We start from the raw sequence: 18,521 nt of genomic DNA, 5'->3' as shown, positions 1-18,521 counted from the left end.
CAGCATTATAGTTTCAAGTCTTAAGAAAGGCTGGGCCAAGTTTCGGATCATAATTTCCAGTCTAACAAATTCTAAAAGCAATTTTGTAAAGACGTCTCGCTCCGTGTGAAAAGACCAGCTGACAGCAGACGATGCTCGGTTCTCTCCCATACACTTAGCATAAGACTTGCTTGCGAATTTGCTTACGTTTGCACAGATATTTCCTCCAAATGCCTGATAAGGTGCACATTTTTTGATACGAGAATCTTCCTAAAAATCATGGAACGCAATTATGATTATGACGTTACAAAATTATGATTCTGCAATTGCGTGATATATATAACCTACTTCTTTTAAAAAAAGCTACCTTTTCAAAACCTGAACTACTGAAGCTAAAAGTCAGTTGGTCCTAGTTCTACACCATAAACATAAAGAATTCCACTTACAGAATACACCTATACACATAGCAGAATCAAAAAACCTTAATTTTTATTAGTTTTGCTGTGTATAATTCTAAATTGTAAAGAAAACTATACCTATATAGTACAGTATCAGAACCAAGAATCTTTTGGCTTCAACAAATCTATGACAAGCATACAAATTTTTGCTTTCAAATACAGATTTGCTGACTCAGCTGAAAAACAGCTTGTTTTCAACGTCTGCTTCCGAAATAACATTACAAGACGTACAAAAACAAAAATATAACGTACGTAGAAGCTACGAAAAAAAGAGCTGAAAATACTTTAAGATTTGGTAAGGTAGCACATCACCCTTATACTAATCGTTTGTGTGACATTAGAGTATATCACACCTGAAAACGTTGAGTCGCAGGCTCGATATATTGTATACCCATTGATACAAATCCGCTTGTTTATGTGCGGTTAGCCTTCAGTTTCGGAGTTTCGTCATATTTTTTTTCTCCCGGCAACATTGGAGTTTCACGACTTCTTTAGAAGGAAAATTATTTAATTAACCTGCTTCTAGTTTTTGTAGCATGTAGCTTGACTTTTACCCTAAAAAACCTAAAACTTTTTAGTGAAATCATCAAAATGCCTTATACCAATGCTAAAATCTCAAATTTTGAATGTATTATTTTTCCATTCCAATCAGCAACATGCTCTGAAATTTGAACTGTATATCAGTTGAGTGATACTTAACCATAGATTTCAATTTGAGTGCAATGGCTCGACTTTCAAAAAGTTGATGAGCCACCTTGATGAATTTAATGCAACTTGGCAGTACTGCATATTTACTTGATCGTTATACTTTAAAAGTAACTTGAGTTCTTTGATTCATTCAACAAACAGTATTTAGAAAAGGAATTGCAATGGTTTTATAAAAATTATATTTAAAAGAAATCATAGGTCCTAAGAAACTTTAAATAGAGACAGATGTGATACTATTTTAGCAAGTAAAGATATATTCTTTCTAGCGACTGAAACACCTAAAATCCTTAGACAAAATTTAACAAGAGCTTGAAGAGATGACATCTTCTTTAAAACCCATATCCAAATTTCTGCGAGATATTGTGCAAGATATTCTATAAAATCTTTTACAAGGTATTCTACATAATATCTAACAAGATATCTTACACTACATCAAACAAGATATCCTACAAAATATATCACAATATATGCTACACAAAGTCTTACAGGATGCTGCGTAAGATTTCTTGCACGATTTCACATCTTAAACCAAAGCTTATTTTTTAATTCCGTCAATATTATTTACCGCCTTAATAACCTAATTGATTCCTTAACATTATATTAATGTACATATAACATTGTTTTGTGTCAGTTAAGCCGTTTATCAACAATGAATTTTGTAATTGATTGTAAAACTAACTTTCACTTACGAATTTTGCTTAAACTTCACATATACTTTATATTCTAGGAGAAAACAATGTATTTTTTAAAGTGTAATTAATTGATTGTTACTGCTACAACAAAGTTAACGAGTTACCTTTTCCTCTTTAATTCTTTAATGTGAGTATCAAGTACCAGCTGTAAATAGAATTTTTCACTCACATATAAAATATTTAAAAAAATTACGTAAATTCTTAAAACATGAGCTTATATGTATTTGATACAGTTTACGAAAAAGCTGTTTGATTCGAATCAAAATTGGAATAAGCCCTTCCTAACCAATATCGGACACTGTCAAAAGCATTAACTTAAAGACATCATAACAAATAGTTAAATGTACAGTTTTGTTTAATTTATGATTTTCCTAAGAATTTAAATATAATTTATATAATTTACATAATTTATATAATATAATTTATATTTAAATTCTTTAGTTAAAGGAAAAAATTAATAAATATGGTAGGGAATCAGTTTACTTTACTTTTCAATAGTAATACTATCAACAAACAGCGCTTCTCAATCATTTGTATCAATTAAATTATGTGGGATGTCGAACGTGAGTATCTAAAATCTAATGATATTAAGTTTTTTTTAATCATACTATACGAAGTAAGCACATGTATACGATTATTTAACAATTTTAAAGGTCCTTTTTATGCAAACACAAGAAACATAACAGCGACAATAATACGTATTTTTTGAAGAAAAGCATCAAAAGCCTTAGAATTTATTGAAGATAGTTTAAAAGACACTAGTGCACCCTAAAACTGTTGTTAATACTAGTTATAATAACAATGAAAATTGAAATTTTTTCTCCCCTACATTTTTTTTACTCTTAAAGAAAATAAAATTTCTGTTTGGAATTAGAAAATCTTATATTAACAAGTTTTTCTTTACAGAACAGTAAAATAATGTTTTGATCTTAATTGTTTAGATCGTTTTTAAGCCTTTATACATTAAACAAAAAAAATTTGAAATCCATTATACATGCATGAAATGTTTAAAGAAATAGAAATTCATAATATAAGCATTAAAAGAATAAGTTGGTTTAAGATCCAGATTTGTCAGGATTGGGAAACAGATAATCTCGCAATTATATTTTTCTATTTAATTAACTTATGTATAATTAACGTTTAGCTGATGGTGCTAGTGTCTGCAGACTTTTAATCTGCATTAGCGTAAAAATTTTCATGTACTATTTAGATATCATTTTTTATATTATGCTAATTATTTGACTATATTCAGTTAAAAGTATATTGTTGGAGGTAAGACTGACGCTTTTATTTGACAAACACTATTTTAACGCATTGAAACTTAATCCTTAGTACTAGAGCTATAAATTGTTTACTCTTCGTTAAATTACAGCGAAACTGTAGCATTCAGTACCTTTTAAATAATTATTTCGAGAAAGTTTTTTGTTATGCAGTTCAAACTGGGCGCTGTACACTTGAGCCCATCTACTGATAAGAATGACAGAAAAAAGTGGAAGTTGAGCCCACCAAAAGATGAAAGTATCTAGATGAATTTGGTGTGTAATAGTGTAAGTAAACATTAAAAATAAAATCATCTATTTATTTGAGTACCCACACTTTTATAACTAGCTACAGTTTACCTTTAAAAAATACTTTTAATACTGTAATACAGTTTGTCATTTGTCAAATATATATTCCGATCATTGACTAATAGAAATAAGGCCTCGTAGAAATATCATCACACGCTTTTCTTTTGCACGAATTTAAAAGGAATTACACATGGAGATTTTTGTTGGGCTCGTGATCGTGCGATCCCGATGTTTTTAGAAGTGTTTCACCGGCCGTATTGCCATTTTACAAAAGTTTTTTGTGCATCGCCACTTCTGTCCGGTTTTAAGTAGGCGTGCTTTTTTAAATTTAAACTTATTAAACACTAACAGTGGCTTCTCTTTACTACTAAGCATTGTAATCAACGACATGATAGACACAATACGATGTTTATTCACGCGACGTCAATACGCAACTGATTTTATTTAAGAACAATGGTAATTTGGTCGCGCATTCATTCTGTGATTCGACTAAGGTGCGTAACTATTTATTCTCTATATAACTTTGATTGTATATTTATATATGTACACATGTAGGTATACATCAATCTTATTAACGGTCCTGATGTAAAACGAGTATCTATGAGATAGATAATATTACGTTTCGACGAGCTCAACTGTAACAATCATCTGGGCTCAAGTGCTATACAGAAAAGATCGTTATAATGGGCTCAACTACAACATTTTTAATCAGATGGGCTCAAGTGCAATCAGCCCTTTAAACTTGATCTGCAAAATAAAAATGTCAAACAATATAAATACAATCTTTCTTTACAACTTTAATAATTTATTTCAACGAATTGATGTAAATACAATTAGAGTTATTATATTCACAAGAGATAAAAAAACTAAAACTATAAATTAGTCATATAATTATACTTGATAAAGTTTTTACAGCCTTGCGAAACGTTTCCACAGGCTTTGATAATGGTTTACAAAACATCAATTTTATTGTTTAAACAATTTCTGGAAAAAAATTTGACATAAAATTAAACAAAACAATTTTAAATAACGGTCAACTATAGTTTGTCTTTAATTTAATGCTTTTAACAGTGTCTGATACTGTACGGGTTCAGAAAATCCTGTTCAAATTTCAGTTTGAATCAAACGGCTTTTTAATAAACTTTATCATTTATGTGCAAACTCAGATTTTTGAAATTTATTCAATTTTTCTTAGTACTGTATAAATGAGTAAGAAATTATGTTTTCTGCTAGTACTTGATACTCACATTAAAGTATTAAAAAGGGAAAGATACTCCTCAACTTTATTATAGCAGTTACAATAAATTTATTACACTTTCAAAAATAAATTATTTTTTCTTTAAAATGAAAAGTATATGTAAAGCTTAAGTGAAATTCGTAAAAGAAAATTAGTTTTAAAATTAATTGCAAGATTTATTGTTGACGAAGGTCTTAACTAACGACAAAAGTTGCTATATATACATTTACACACTGTTCATAAACTAATTAGATTGAAAAGTAAGGACGTAGCTTCCTTCTTTAGGGTCAAATACGTTCTGGCCATGTGGGCAAGACACTTGACTAGGGATCTTTTGAACCAGGTTTAAATTCACTTATTAGAGATTAATGATGTATTTTCTTAATATTTATAAAAGCAATTATAACACCTTTTAGGCAGAAAAAGTTTTAAAATTCAAAGGGTCAAAAGTTATACGTATTCATGATTTAGTTGCCGAAAATCTTGCTTGATATCGTATAAGATATCATGCAGGAAATTATCCAAGAAATTTTACGTGGCATCCTATAAGATTCCGTGTACAATATCTTGTCAGATATCTTGTAGGATTTCTTGCACGATATCACGCAGAAATTTCAATAAGTAGATGAATTTATGAACGAACTCTCTAGAGAAAAAAAGACCAAAAAATTTTTTCATAAAAGTGCAGAACTCTGGAAAAATATTGTGTACTTGTGTGAAAGTGTATATTTATAAGTGTGTACGTATGTTAATATTACATATTTTGCAATATGCATATTGACCCCTCCTTTTTTTTCAGAGTTTAACATGAAAATATTTCTTACCTCAGAGATCTTTTTTTAATCGTGAACAAAATTTTTTTTATTATCATGTTATTTGTTATAGTTTTTTAAGTTTTAAGGAATAATCTTTTCTAATGTTAAGTTTTAATTACTTTCCAAAAATTTAACTTACTATATACCATAAAACCTTCAAGTTCATCTGTCTGAACGATTAATTTTGATTAAAATAGAAAGTTATCTGGTAGTAGTATATGTAAATTAGAAAAAAGTTATAACTTGAGCTATCCACGACCAATTTTTTTTGCTTCATTTTTTGTTCTATCAATATTATTATTGTTTACAAAAGATTTCTATCTTACTCTGTATTATCATCTCAATAATTGTGTAGTAAAAGTTGTAAAATTTTAGAAAAATCTAAGTCGTTGCACCTTTTTGTATACGGAAATTTAAATTCCAGAAAAAATGACTTTTTTCGATAGTTTATGTTAATATATACGTATAATTTATAAAACTTTTTTTCAGAAAACAGGACATGATTAAAATATAAGATACATGTATGTGTGTGTGTGTGATAGAGAGAGAAAATATATGAGCGATAGTGTACAAACATCTAAGAATATTAATTATATTTAAAATAAATCTAAAAACTATAACATATTGTTATGTATACTTTCAGATAAATTATTCCAACTAGCAAATAATAAAAAAAAATTAATTGTTCTATACTAAACAGTAAGTTCTTTCTTTTTGTCATCGATTTCAAAAAGTAAAATATAAATACATTTCACAAAATACTTATCCTTAAACAATATTTTATATATGTGAGCATTAATTTAGTAAAAAAAGCGTATCGTAGAAAGTATGAGAACGTGATTATTCATTTATGCTTGTATTCATTAACACAAACACTTACAAACAATTACATACATTTCGTAGACAAACGGAAATATTTTTTTTCTTACTGGTAAACATGAGTAAGAAAATTGTTATTAAAAAACTATTGCTTCGTATCATTTTTTCCAAATCATATTCCACTTTATTGCAATGTCTCAATCAATCACTTTTAATGAGGCTCAACGTAAGGAGGTTCGGTCATTTTTGAGGAGATTTATTCACTCGTTAAAAAAAAGTGTACCTTATCATGCTGAAAGTACATGTGAATATTTTCAATATTTCTTATTAGCCGAATTTTGAAGAAAAAAATTCCCAAAATTGCATGATTTAATATTACTCTTATGGGCGAGAGTGATTATTCAGCCTTTGTTGCACAAATTTCGAGGTTGGAGATTTATTCATAATGAGAAAAAAGTTCAAATAGATAGCTTAACTCCTAATGAAGATTCTCGTATCAAAAAATGTGCACCTTATCAGGCATTTGGAAGAAATAGTAAGCAAACTCGGAAGCAAGTCTTATGCTAAGTGTATGGGAGAGAACCGAGCATCGTCTGCTGTCAGCTGGTCTTTTCACACGAAGCAAAACTTGGCTCAGCCTTTCTTAAGACTTGAAACTATAATGCTGGGCAAAATAAATTTGTTTTTCGAAAATTCAGAACACACTTTTGTTGACGAAAGTTGAGTCTCCTCATACTTTTTTTAGGTGAATTTTTATCATGCAAACAACATGTTTTCGAGTTTTTTTAATCGAACTAGTAATACGTTGAGAATTAAAATTTGTTTTATTTATAATCGAATCCACCTGCTATTAGAAAGAGTATACTTTATTTATCCCTACAGTCAGCTGTCGAATAATTCAATGTTATTGATTGCCGTAGTTTACTGCGTTAGTACCCAACAAATGAATTCAATTAAAAAGTCATTATAAAAATTTTTATGTTATTTAAGAAACTGTAATTCTTTTTATTGCATGCGCTCCCTAGAACAATATGGCCGTATACCCTAGTTAGCTACCGAGTTTCTTTAAGATGAGATTATTAGCGTTTTGAAGATAAGAATATCAAGGTTACAGTACGTATATTTTTTTTGCTTGTACATTCTATTTTAGTAGTTTAATTGATTGTCAAAAGTTTGCTTCAGGCCTTCGGCCATAAAAGGCTGTGTTAAGCGAGCTCAAAAAGTGCTGACTTTGAATTGAATTATCTCCGGATTTTGATCACCAACCCGTACAAATAAGGATACCATTGGATTTAGCGCGATCTCAACTTTAATAATATACCATTTAAAGTTCTTGTACATTCCGTGATGGAGCCTTCTTAATTCTGTTACGATCTGGAGTATTGTTGAATTATATATTGTTTATTAAAATAATCATTCTTCTTTAAACTCATCGTCTTACATAAGCTTAACTTTTAAAATCTCGCGCTCAGCTCCGACTTCAAACTTTGCGCTTAGCAGTACTACCTACCGATCGTTAGGTGGCAACTGCTAGTTTCTAGTCAACATCACAAGTAAGAATGTAGCTAAGAGTATATAAGAAGAGTTGCGCGATGACCAAGCTGCTTTTTATGAATCTTAAACTAAAGAAATACTTTTTTGAAAATGTGAATTCTGTTGTATCTTCAAAAGACAACATCCCTTGATGATTCAGAAAAGTAAAAAGATCGATACCTCGTTACACGACGTTGTTATCGACTGTGACATAAAATAGAAGAATTCGGTATAACATACAAATATAATGTATTATAATTAATTATAATTTTAAATGTAAACAGTACAGTTGTTCAACTTCGACATTGATTGACTCCTTTTCTATTGAGGTAAGAGTACCAATTATGGAAAAGTTTTTGGCATTTTTTTTTTCTATTGTCTAAGAAAAGTGGGTATGCTTCAATGCTTGTAGGTTTATTTGAAGTTACTACAACTTTCATAACTTATTCTTAATTTTTTTGTATTATACTCATGTAAGATAGACTGATTTTTCTAATAAAACTAAAACAACTACTATATCTATATTACGAAACAGCATCAAAAAGCTTTCCTTGGTGTCTTATAACTCATGCCCCTTTTATGGAACTCACGCCATGAAGTACTTTTTGTGTGATAATTTTTAGTTACTTGAAACATTTGGCTCAAATGACACGATTCTCTTTGGATACAATAACGTTGTATGTAAATAAGTTAGCTGTAATAGTAGTAATTTTTATTTAAAAAAGTCGTTCTAGAGTAAAGACCAATTAATAAGAAAGGTTATGTTTAATTATGTTCCTGTTATCCGACCATTGCACAGAGAAACTTTGTTTACTTTGAATAAAATGTAGTGATCGAGCATTTTTAGCTCTGAAATGATAAAATAAATTGTTAATTGATTAAAAATAATTTGTTGGGGATTATAGTTGTAACATAGGATGTGTCCTTCTATGTTCCGTAAATTGGAACATAATTCGTCCATTAATACTTTTTTCACCTTAAAAAATAAACGACGTTTTATTTTAATAAGAACTTATAAATATGTACAATGTTTTCTTATTTCTAGTTAAGTCATTTTCTTAGCTTTCAAAATACAAATGCCTTGAAAAAAACTACTCAGGGCAATTATATCATTACTACGTATTTAATAATATAAAAAAAAAAAAAAAAAAAAAAATGCACAAATTTATATGATTTAAATTACTATCATTCGTATATGTGATTCTTACAACATAAAATACTTAATTTTCTCATCCATATTATTATTCACATGAATTTACTTATGAATAATAAAATGGCTCACAACTGTATTTCTAACATTTCAAATCCAAGGATAGACCACTAGGTCAATTATCTCATCGTGGGACAAACTCGTGAGCTGGTAGGCATGGACATGGTGCTCACGACCGCAAGAACTGCTATTGGTACTGATGTATAGAATAAAATTTTACTAAAAAATGTCCATCGCTTAAAACTCCTATTTTATTTAAAAAATTTTTAATAATGCATTTATTTATTTTTTGTATTTTATGAGTGATGCAGACTGGTAAGAGTTATACAAACAACATTTTTCCAGGTGAACTCGGATCCACAATGCTTGAAAGGAAAAAAGAGAGGTTCTTATATATAAAGAAATTAACACAGAAGGATAAGTTCAAAGATCCTTCAGTGCTTATGACATCTCTTGAAGCATGATAATTTTTAGATTGAACATATCCAATGTAAACACAACTTCTGTTCCAGCACCTGCCTTGGCACTGAAGCAAAGCAAGATCAAGTGGATCAGGTTATTAAATTCTAAAAATGAGGATTCTCCCAAACAAAGTAAGATGTCATAACATATGTTCAGTAGTCTTTAGATGAAAGTCGTGTAAAATATTTACAGAATGATGTACGATAGAAGATGATTGGTATAAAAGCTTTCTCAAAAAATACCATTGCATAACCAAGCGTTTTCCTTCATTAGTAACGTCTACTAGTTCATGTGTTTCTGAATTAAGCTTATAAATTGATTTTAAGAGGTTCACAAATTATTTATACAAATAAAGTTTTTTGAAAACTTTATAAGTGTCTAGTCACGTATTTAACTGTGATCAAACCTATATTTAAGTTTATCCAAAAACGGAATAAGAAAAAACTATATTCTACGGTTTTGTTTACCTTTTGTGCAGAAGGTAGAAATACTTCAGCAATGCCAGTTTTTCTTCATACACGTTCACCTAGTGCTATTCCATAATTAGTGGCATATAAATAGGGAATTGACATTACACAAAGTAGATGGATAAGTTAATAAGCTCTGTTGTAAATTAAACATTATTATTTTATGTTTGTACTGAATTAAAACACACACTGATAAACCAGCTAATGTTGCAGTATCTAATTCAATAAAAATCTACGGAACAAAGTGTCTTTGAGTAGAGACAAAAAGTACCACTACGGTAATGACTTTTTGAAACATGGTAATGATTTTACAAAAATCCTATGGATAAGTTTTCTTCGAATAATGCTGTACAAAACAAGTAATTTTAATACATCAGGCCTCTATCCAGGGAATCTTCTCACTTTTGATTACACTAAATGTTTAGCCACTAGCTTTTATACAACTTTCAAGCTAAGTATTAATGAAATAGAAAACAATTATTAGTATCATCAGAAGCTTTTACCTTGGATACTTTCAAGAAAACTGTCGGACCAGAGTTGTTGAAGGAATAGCCATCGAAAACTTTGACTGAAACATCTCAGTTAGAAAAATCTGAAAAATTTTTTACTTCAAGAATTTTTTTCCTTTTCAACAAAAATTAAAAACTTGTATAAAAGCTGGCATAAATATCCAGGAAGAATATTGCACAGGAAGCTAATATGAGTACAGAGATTGTCAATATTCAATGCTCCAGTCACTGGAGATGAAAATTTAGACTAATTGTGCGATGAATACAAGAGGAATAGAATTAAAAATAGTGTTTAAATTGATTTCCAGTACATAGAAAATGTTTTAAATTAGATACTTCAATGTTTACGTAAGACTTACCAATCTGTCATTTTCTCAAACGTTGATCTAATAAGTTTTTTACAAGATGATATTTTATATAGTAGTATACATCATGTGGTAATGGTAATTGTATGAGTGTTTGTAATAAGTGTACCAGTGCTATGCTATGTATTAAATATATCGTAGATTTATGAAGCATAAAACATATCAATATGAAAGAAACTAATAGTGGACACAAAAATCTGAGTTTTGTACATAATAAAAATAACTAGAGTAATCTAAGTAAAATTAAAGATTTTGATACTATAATGATAGTTAAGGATACTGATGTTCTCGATTAATCTTGTAGTACTTAAGCAAATTATCTGAAAGTATTGTATGTAACATATCGGTCTCTCCAAGGCATCCTCAACGTAATGGAAAGAAAATTACTGAGAAAAAAAGAACACACCTTAACAACTGTTGAGTGAAAATTTAAATAAATTAAAAAGATTAAGTAAATAAAGGCCAAGCTAAAAATAAAACTCTCATAAAATTAAACGCTTTAAGGAAAAAAATTTTTTTTTTGTTTTTTAAACTCTTAAACAACAACTCACTATGCAAAAGAATTAAATGAAAGGTTTTCAACAGATCTCAACAAAAAAAATTTTTTTAAATTAAAAAATGACTCATTAAAAAATAACCAATAAGAACTCCACAATTTTTCGTGATATAACGAAAAGTAAATGTTTATAAAATTATAGTTTGAACGATTGAGAACCATACTTGAAAATCTAAACTATTGGTTGTCTTTTTATAACTATACTATAGAATTTCAGTACAGGTTTTAACTATTATTCATAATTGTTTTCAGTTATTTGATGACTGTAGTAAAATTACAAACATATAAGATGTTTGTTCTAAGAACTTTTCTATTATTATTGTTTTCCTACAGTATTAAGCATCGTATTTCCATCACTACGAGCTAGGATAATGTCCATCACTAAGCTAGGTATAGCAATGACTGTGTTTTAAAGTATTTATCAATATTTAAATAATGATTCAAATACAGTTAAAAAACTTTTGATAATACATACTTGTGGTAAATTTTTAAATGTAAAAGATTTTTCGTGGTATTTCTTAATTTTTTTGCAATTTTATTTAATGTGGAAGTTAAAAAGTCAGTTCAATGTATTGTTTACTTCATGTACCTTAAAAGTAAGAAACAAGAGTAGTACTAATCTGCTCTTTAATATTCGATACGTTTTTCATGTCTAATTTTGTGTATAGAAAGCTAAAGAAACGTTAAGTGATGTATTTAAAAAAATATCATATACTATGAAAATGAAATATTATTTGACTTAGAGGAACCAAGATTCCACTTAATGTTATTGTTAGTATATAAAATGCAATAACGTTGTAACAGTTACTGTTCATACTAATTGCATATTTTTTTGTACATTTTGTTAATTTTTCAGCACATATGCCTTTTTTGTTAGACTCAAACAATAACAATATTAAAAAAAAGATACTGTTGGAAGCAACTTGTTTGATTCGTAATAGTAATATAACTATAATACAATATAAGTGACCATTAGGTAAGAGTTGAGAAATTGTCTTTAATTCAATTACCTGAGACTGCCCACTGACAATTGACTGATAAGCTGATTGGAATACATGTCCAATCTGCGTAAGACCTTCATCCATTTGGAATATTATATCTTCTGCTGAGCTGTTATTAACAACAATACTATTATCATTATCATTTGAGAGTTTTTTACTGTTGCTATCATCTTGAATTATTGTGTCCTGCTGCATAGTTCTAAGACTCTTGATTTATTAACTATTGTACGATGTATAATGTTTTCAGTTTAATTAGTTTTCACTTATGTAGTCAAAAGAAAAAGTGTATAATGTCTAGAAAGTAGGTAGAATCATACCTACTTTCTATGAGCTTTACAGGTTAGTTCAAATATTGAATGTAAGTTGGAATTTATATGCTGTATAAAGTCTTACCATTATACTACAGTTTTTTTCTGCACATGTAAAGTTTAAAAACACAAATTTTTACCCCTACAGTAACTGGTCACCAGAGCCAATCTCCAAAAGTTTTATTCTTATTGCTATCTTGTTTACCACGAGAGCCACAAAAAAACATGTAACTATTTTCTTAACTCTATGCAGTTTGATTAATAGTAAAAAATAATCATTATGTCACTTGCTTTTACTTACAATCCTTAAAATTTTTATTATTATACACGTTAAACTTAAAGTTTTTGTTAACAAGTTATATTCTTTTTCTTGAAGAGGGACTCAGGTCCAAATGCTTAAGAGATCAACCTTGTCATCTCCTATTGCCCTCTTCCATCCTCGTATTTCATAATGAACAACTAGCCTGCAAGTTCTCATAAAGGTTTATGAGACAATTGTTCTTGGAAATCTTAATTATTTGACTTTTAGCTTTTTTAGTTTCTGTGGAGGTTAGAATATTATTATAGTTTTATAAAAACTAACTGTAAATAAGCTTGTATACTTTTATTAGTTGTATTCATAACACGTAACCTGATAATAACAATAAGAACTATTTTAAAATACTTGGTATTGTAAGTAGTATTGGCCAATTAAATTTATAGTTTAATTATTACGGAAAGTAAGACACAAATTTTGCCATATTCAGTTGAGTAATTTTGATGCCACTGACGCTTTGGAACGATAGCAGAACTGTTCCCCTTTTTATTCCAGTAAACCATCACCTTCCCCCCTGACCATCACCATATTCAGCTTCTTTGAATACTTTTGGAGAAGTAAAGGTAGTGGAGCAATGTGCTCGACCACATTTGTATACATAAATCATTACTTCTTCTTTAATGCTTAACTTTTATACTACTTCATCGAAAGTATGGAGCGAGAGAAATGAATGTATAAGAAATACTTTATTTATTATTCAAAATGTAGTTTTTCGGAATTTATTGGTATTTTTTCTTTGTATGCAAGTGCCCAGATACTTCTCTTTCTCATATTTTTACCTACTTATATTTTTAGCGTTTAAGTACATGAATACGATGAATTTAAATGTGGTAATCTTTTTTCCTTAATAATTTGCTTTGATTTGCATTAAAAAAAATTTTTTTAGTACGTAAAACTTAGCTTTGCAGACACTTCACTACAAAAATTAATTTTTATCCAGTCTGTTGAATTAGATATTGTTGAACTAGAACTGACCATATAAGTCCATGAGTACAAACACTTATAGGCCGGTACTTTAGAGGGATGACACAAACTATGTGATGAGAAAAAAAATGAAGTTATAAGGGTATATTTCAAAGCAGATGGCGTGACCGTGTCTCAGTAAAAATGGCGTCGTTCACTTGTAATAGTATACTTACATGTACAAGTTCTACTAGTGTGCCTATACATATTCTATATATAAGTGACTTGTATGTACAAGTATACTGTTATACAGTGAATGACGCAATTTTCTCTAAGGCAAGGTCGGGCCATCTGACGAATGAGATTTATGAGATATACCCTCAATGTGAAAGTTTCAGGGAATAAGCAAAAACCATTTTATGCAAGTTACTGTCCAGAAGCTACAAAAATAAAACAAACAATTTTTTCAATACTATTTATTTGTTTGTTTTTTTTTGAAAAAAAAAGAAAATATAGTCAAATGTAGTTTTAACTGTTAATTTTATTTGATCACACGATGTGCTCCTATTGACACAAAACTATAGTTTCAGATGAGACGTTACCCTATCGGTTTTGAACGAAACTGCAGAACGTGATAGCTGTCGCTTTAAAATTACTGCGTTCTCGCTTCCACAGAAAGTTTTATAACATATAAACTCCATAATGTATAAGAGTTTATAATATCCTTTTTAAATAATACGTATTATTTATTTGCTACATCCAATCCAAAACTCATGCAAAAACAGTGTTAAGCTTTTTTGGTGTGGCGCTAGACACGTGAGAAGATCTCCGGCTTACTTATCGAACATTTAATGTGAGTTAGCTGGAAATAGATTGAATTGAAAATTTCAAGCACTGCTTACTTAGCATATTTGCAATTTTAAATATGATCAAAATTTCAGAGGACTTACATGGTCCGCGTTGCATAAGTTCGATCTTTTCTGCATCACGACATGTACGAAAAAATTTTTTCATTTAAAGAGGCTACAAGATGCCCTTCAGATAAAAATTAGTTTGCTCAGATTCTCATAAAAATCTAAGCTTAGTTACAGAAAATGGTATTAGTATCTCCAAAAGTAGGGATGCTTTTTCAACCAACTTCAAGGGCAATTTTCCGTAAAGATAATTACTTAATTACTTTTACATGCATCACTTGACTTATTAAAGTGCATAACTTGTTGTTTAAGCACACAAAAATCACTATTTTAACACGCATATTACGAATAAAACCTCTGATTTCACAGTTAAGCATGAAAAATAACGAGAGAGAAGTAAATATAAAGTGTTACATAAAGTTATGCACTTGGGGAGAGACCACTTAGATTTGCAGCATTTATATGTTACAGACTCATTACATACTTTACATAATGGTGGTTTATGTTTTGGAACGTTCCAAGATCAAAAGTGATAAAGCCCACCAGAATGCGATAGTAGATGAGCTATGACAATTCCAGCCCAGGTGGGCTCAAGTCACCAGGCGATTTCAGCCCACTCTCTCTCCACGGCGAGTGGCCCCTCTTTTCGGATGAAGTAGTCCCTGCTTCAGCCAATGGGCGAGCAGGAGCTGTAACTTCCTAGCATTCCTTGTACGTGCACTGCTTAAGGTTGCATGCGCCACCTGCAGCACTGCTTGAGTTTGCGCGCGCTGTTTGAGATTATGCGCAGTGTGCATTAGCGCCTGTAGCGCCGCGTGCGCCAGCTAGAGACGTGCAACGCAGTTAGAGTTTGCACGTGATGCAATGAGCATAAGTCGTCTGCAGCGCTGATTTGCGAGCGCTGTTTGAATGTGTAAGATCGTATGCACCTTTTGCACGTGGTAGTCATATGCATACATAACTTTTTTTGTGTTAGCAAGCGCGTTGCATAATAATGTAGGATGTGGAGTGGTGGAGAAATAATTGTTATGCATTTCTTGTTTTATTTTTAAAATCAGTTTATATTAAATAAAAAATGTACATGATTTACAAAACAATTTTGTTAAACATGTTGTTCTTAAAATACAATACAACGCATTGTTACAGCTCTATATTATTATTATCATTATCATCATCATCATCCACATCAACCCATTCCATATAAAAGTAAAATTTTTTCATTCGCTTTACATTATGAAGAGCACACATAGATTTGTAAGCTCCGTTGTGATGTGTGCAAGTAGTAACCAATCTTAGGAGTTCGAACGGTGGATAGTTTGACATATCAGTGACCTTAAAGCCAAATCTTTCAAGCCACTTTTTTTTAAATCTCCAATGACATGTATCTTTTTAGAATTTTCCAGATTCTCCCGTAAAATATTTCCTATCTCTGTATACTCAATTTTTCCCGAGTTCCAAGTTAGTCCATGATAGCAAAGTTCAAGGTATAAATTTTCACGTTTATACTGGTGAGGTAATTTTTGCCAGCTGAAAAGTGCTTTAAAAAGAAATACTTGGGCTTCCGCATTGTTAGTATTGAGCGGGAGGATAACTAATTCTTTGAGCATATAATCTTTACCCGGTTTCTTGAAACCTTGCATGTCCACAAAATACTTCATCCGTCGTAATTATAGTATTTAATTTTATTTGCTTTCTTATTTTTTCGTAACCTTGATTCTGAGGACAAGATCCTTTGTTGGTTAAATATTTATCGACAAAGTTTTTCAGCCCAGATTTCTTATTTCTATCATCATCATCCTTAGTTGAGATTTTTTGATACTTAACATTAGTTGTAACATTACTCGTACACGGTTTATGTGACATATTGATTAAAGTAAAGCTTATTTAACATATTAATTATCAAACAATTTTACAGTTTTCATCTTTCGATTTTTCCACAGATTTTGTTTCATCAACTTTTATGTCTTTCTTCTCGTTTCTTCTCATAAATTTTTCCCACTCTTCTTGTCGTCGTTTGTTTTCTGCTTCTTTTTGACTCCAGCTGTTTCTCCGACCTTTATCCATTGTGGTTAAAAATAAACTGATGCTAGCAAAGCCCTGAATCAACTTTATATCTACTCAAGTTTCTTGACATCCCCACTTATTGGACTGTATTGAACTATACGGTCATGCAAAATTAAGCAATAAGCTGACGTATTGGCAGGAAAATTTGTCGAATTCTAGCTTCACATCTACTGGAGCATTTTTTAATGACTCGTTTTGCTTCGAACAATCGAAAAGGATTAAAGGTATTCGATTGAGAAAGTGCTGTTTGCCCAGTGAAGGTGTACAATCTTTGCCATAGTATAAATTTTGAAAATTAGCATACATATGATATGGTAATGCCAGCTGCAGTGCTGCTTGAGTTTGCGCACGCTGTTTGCGTTAATGCGCTATGTGCATTAGCGCCTGTAGTGCCACGTGCGCCAGCTGGTGACGTGCAACGCAGTTTGAGTTGGCACGCGATGCAATGTGCATAAGTCATCTGCAGCGCTAATTTGCACGTGCTGTTTGAATGTGCAAAATCTTATACAGCTTATGCACGTGATGGTAATATGCATACAAAAACTTTTTTGTGTCAGCGAGCGCGTTGTATGATAATGTAGGATGTGCAGTGGTAGAGAAATAATTGTTAAACATTTTTGTTTTACTTTCAAAATTAGTTTATATTAAATGAAAAATGTACATGATTTACAAAATATGACTTGCAAAACATGCACGATTTATAAAATTCGTTTTGTTGATCATCTTATTTTTAAGATGCATAAAAATTTGGCAAAAAAAGGTTATCAGTATTATTTATATTATGTGCTTTGCTTAACCAACCACGTCGTAGCTGGTCATTTATGTAGGCTATCGCTTTTGTCGTTTAAGGCGTTCATATGCTGCATAATATGAATTGCTGTCTTGCTTTGATGACTTCATTGATATGCTGGCCAGAAACCATTGCTTTAATAAATGTGTTTTATGTAGGGCACAAAATAGTTTTTTCCTTTAAAAATGGTTTTTCCCGTGTGTAAGGCATACTAGAGAAGAGACTTTGTCTTTAAAGTCTTTGAAAGGACAATGCATTGGGGACAAACCATGAACTTCACGCGTCAGGATTGAACTTACAAACTTAGCTTCATCACTTCCGTAAGTATAAATTTTTTTTAGGTTCTTGGCAATAGTTTTAGATAATACTTTAAGTCATTAGAAGTAATATCACCCCTAAACCATTCGATTCCGTGGACTTCTACTGTCGTGTTTATTACGCTTTTTTATACCCGACAGTATGTCATTGAAATTGCAAGGTGGCTTTATTATCGAATGGACAACAACGTTTTCTTGCAAGAAAACCACTGAAAATTATTTCGGTATGAAGTATCTGTCAGTATTATAAAAGTCGTGGAAAGTAATGATAAAATCCATGATGTGTTTGATGAGTATTTTGAAATTGTGTACATTAAAGTTCAAAATTATTTTTCCTAATGTAGTCTTTATTTGACGAGGCTATCTTTTTCACCGTTCTTGTTACTATTTGTGTGACATGAGTAAAACTGAGTGAATAATAAGATACAACCTGTATTTATAACTTTTCTTTATCAGAGCTAGTGACATCTGCCCACCCACAGGGCTGCGTAAGATTGCGCAATCTTTCTCTCCATGAGCGAGTATGAGAT

General features: G+C 30.5%; 1 protein-coding gene across 3 annotated transcripts in view; it reads right to left on the bottom strand.

The window, feature by feature from the left end:
* da (transcription factor daughterless) overlaps positions 1 to 13,728 on the bottom strand; it is a 632,912-nt gene extending 619,184 nt beyond the window's left edge. For 2 of the 3 annotated variants that reach the window (XM_089595689.1, XM_089595691.1), the window contains exon 1: positions 12,389 to 13,728. In XM_089595689.1, the coding sequence (XP_089451815.1) occupies positions 12,389 to 12,574 (186 nt within the window). In that variant the 5' untranslated portion in view covers positions 12,575 to 13,728. The remainder of the gene's footprint in view (positions 1 to 12,388) is intronic. The other variant, XM_089595690.1, reaches the window with a different exon arrangement.
* Positions 13,729 to 18,521: the final 4,793 nt, after the last annotated feature.

Source organism: Copidosoma floridanum, unplaced genomic scaffold (genome assembly GCF_036245765.1).
Source record: "Copidosoma floridanum isolate Cflo_tuat_1 unplaced genomic scaffold, Cflo_Japanese_pri ptg000027l, whole genome shotgun sequence".
Lineage (NCBI taxonomy): Eukaryota > Metazoa > Arthropoda > Insecta > Hymenoptera > Encyrtidae > Copidosoma > Copidosoma floridanum.
This window is presented reverse-complemented; position numbering and strand designations above follow the sequence as displayed.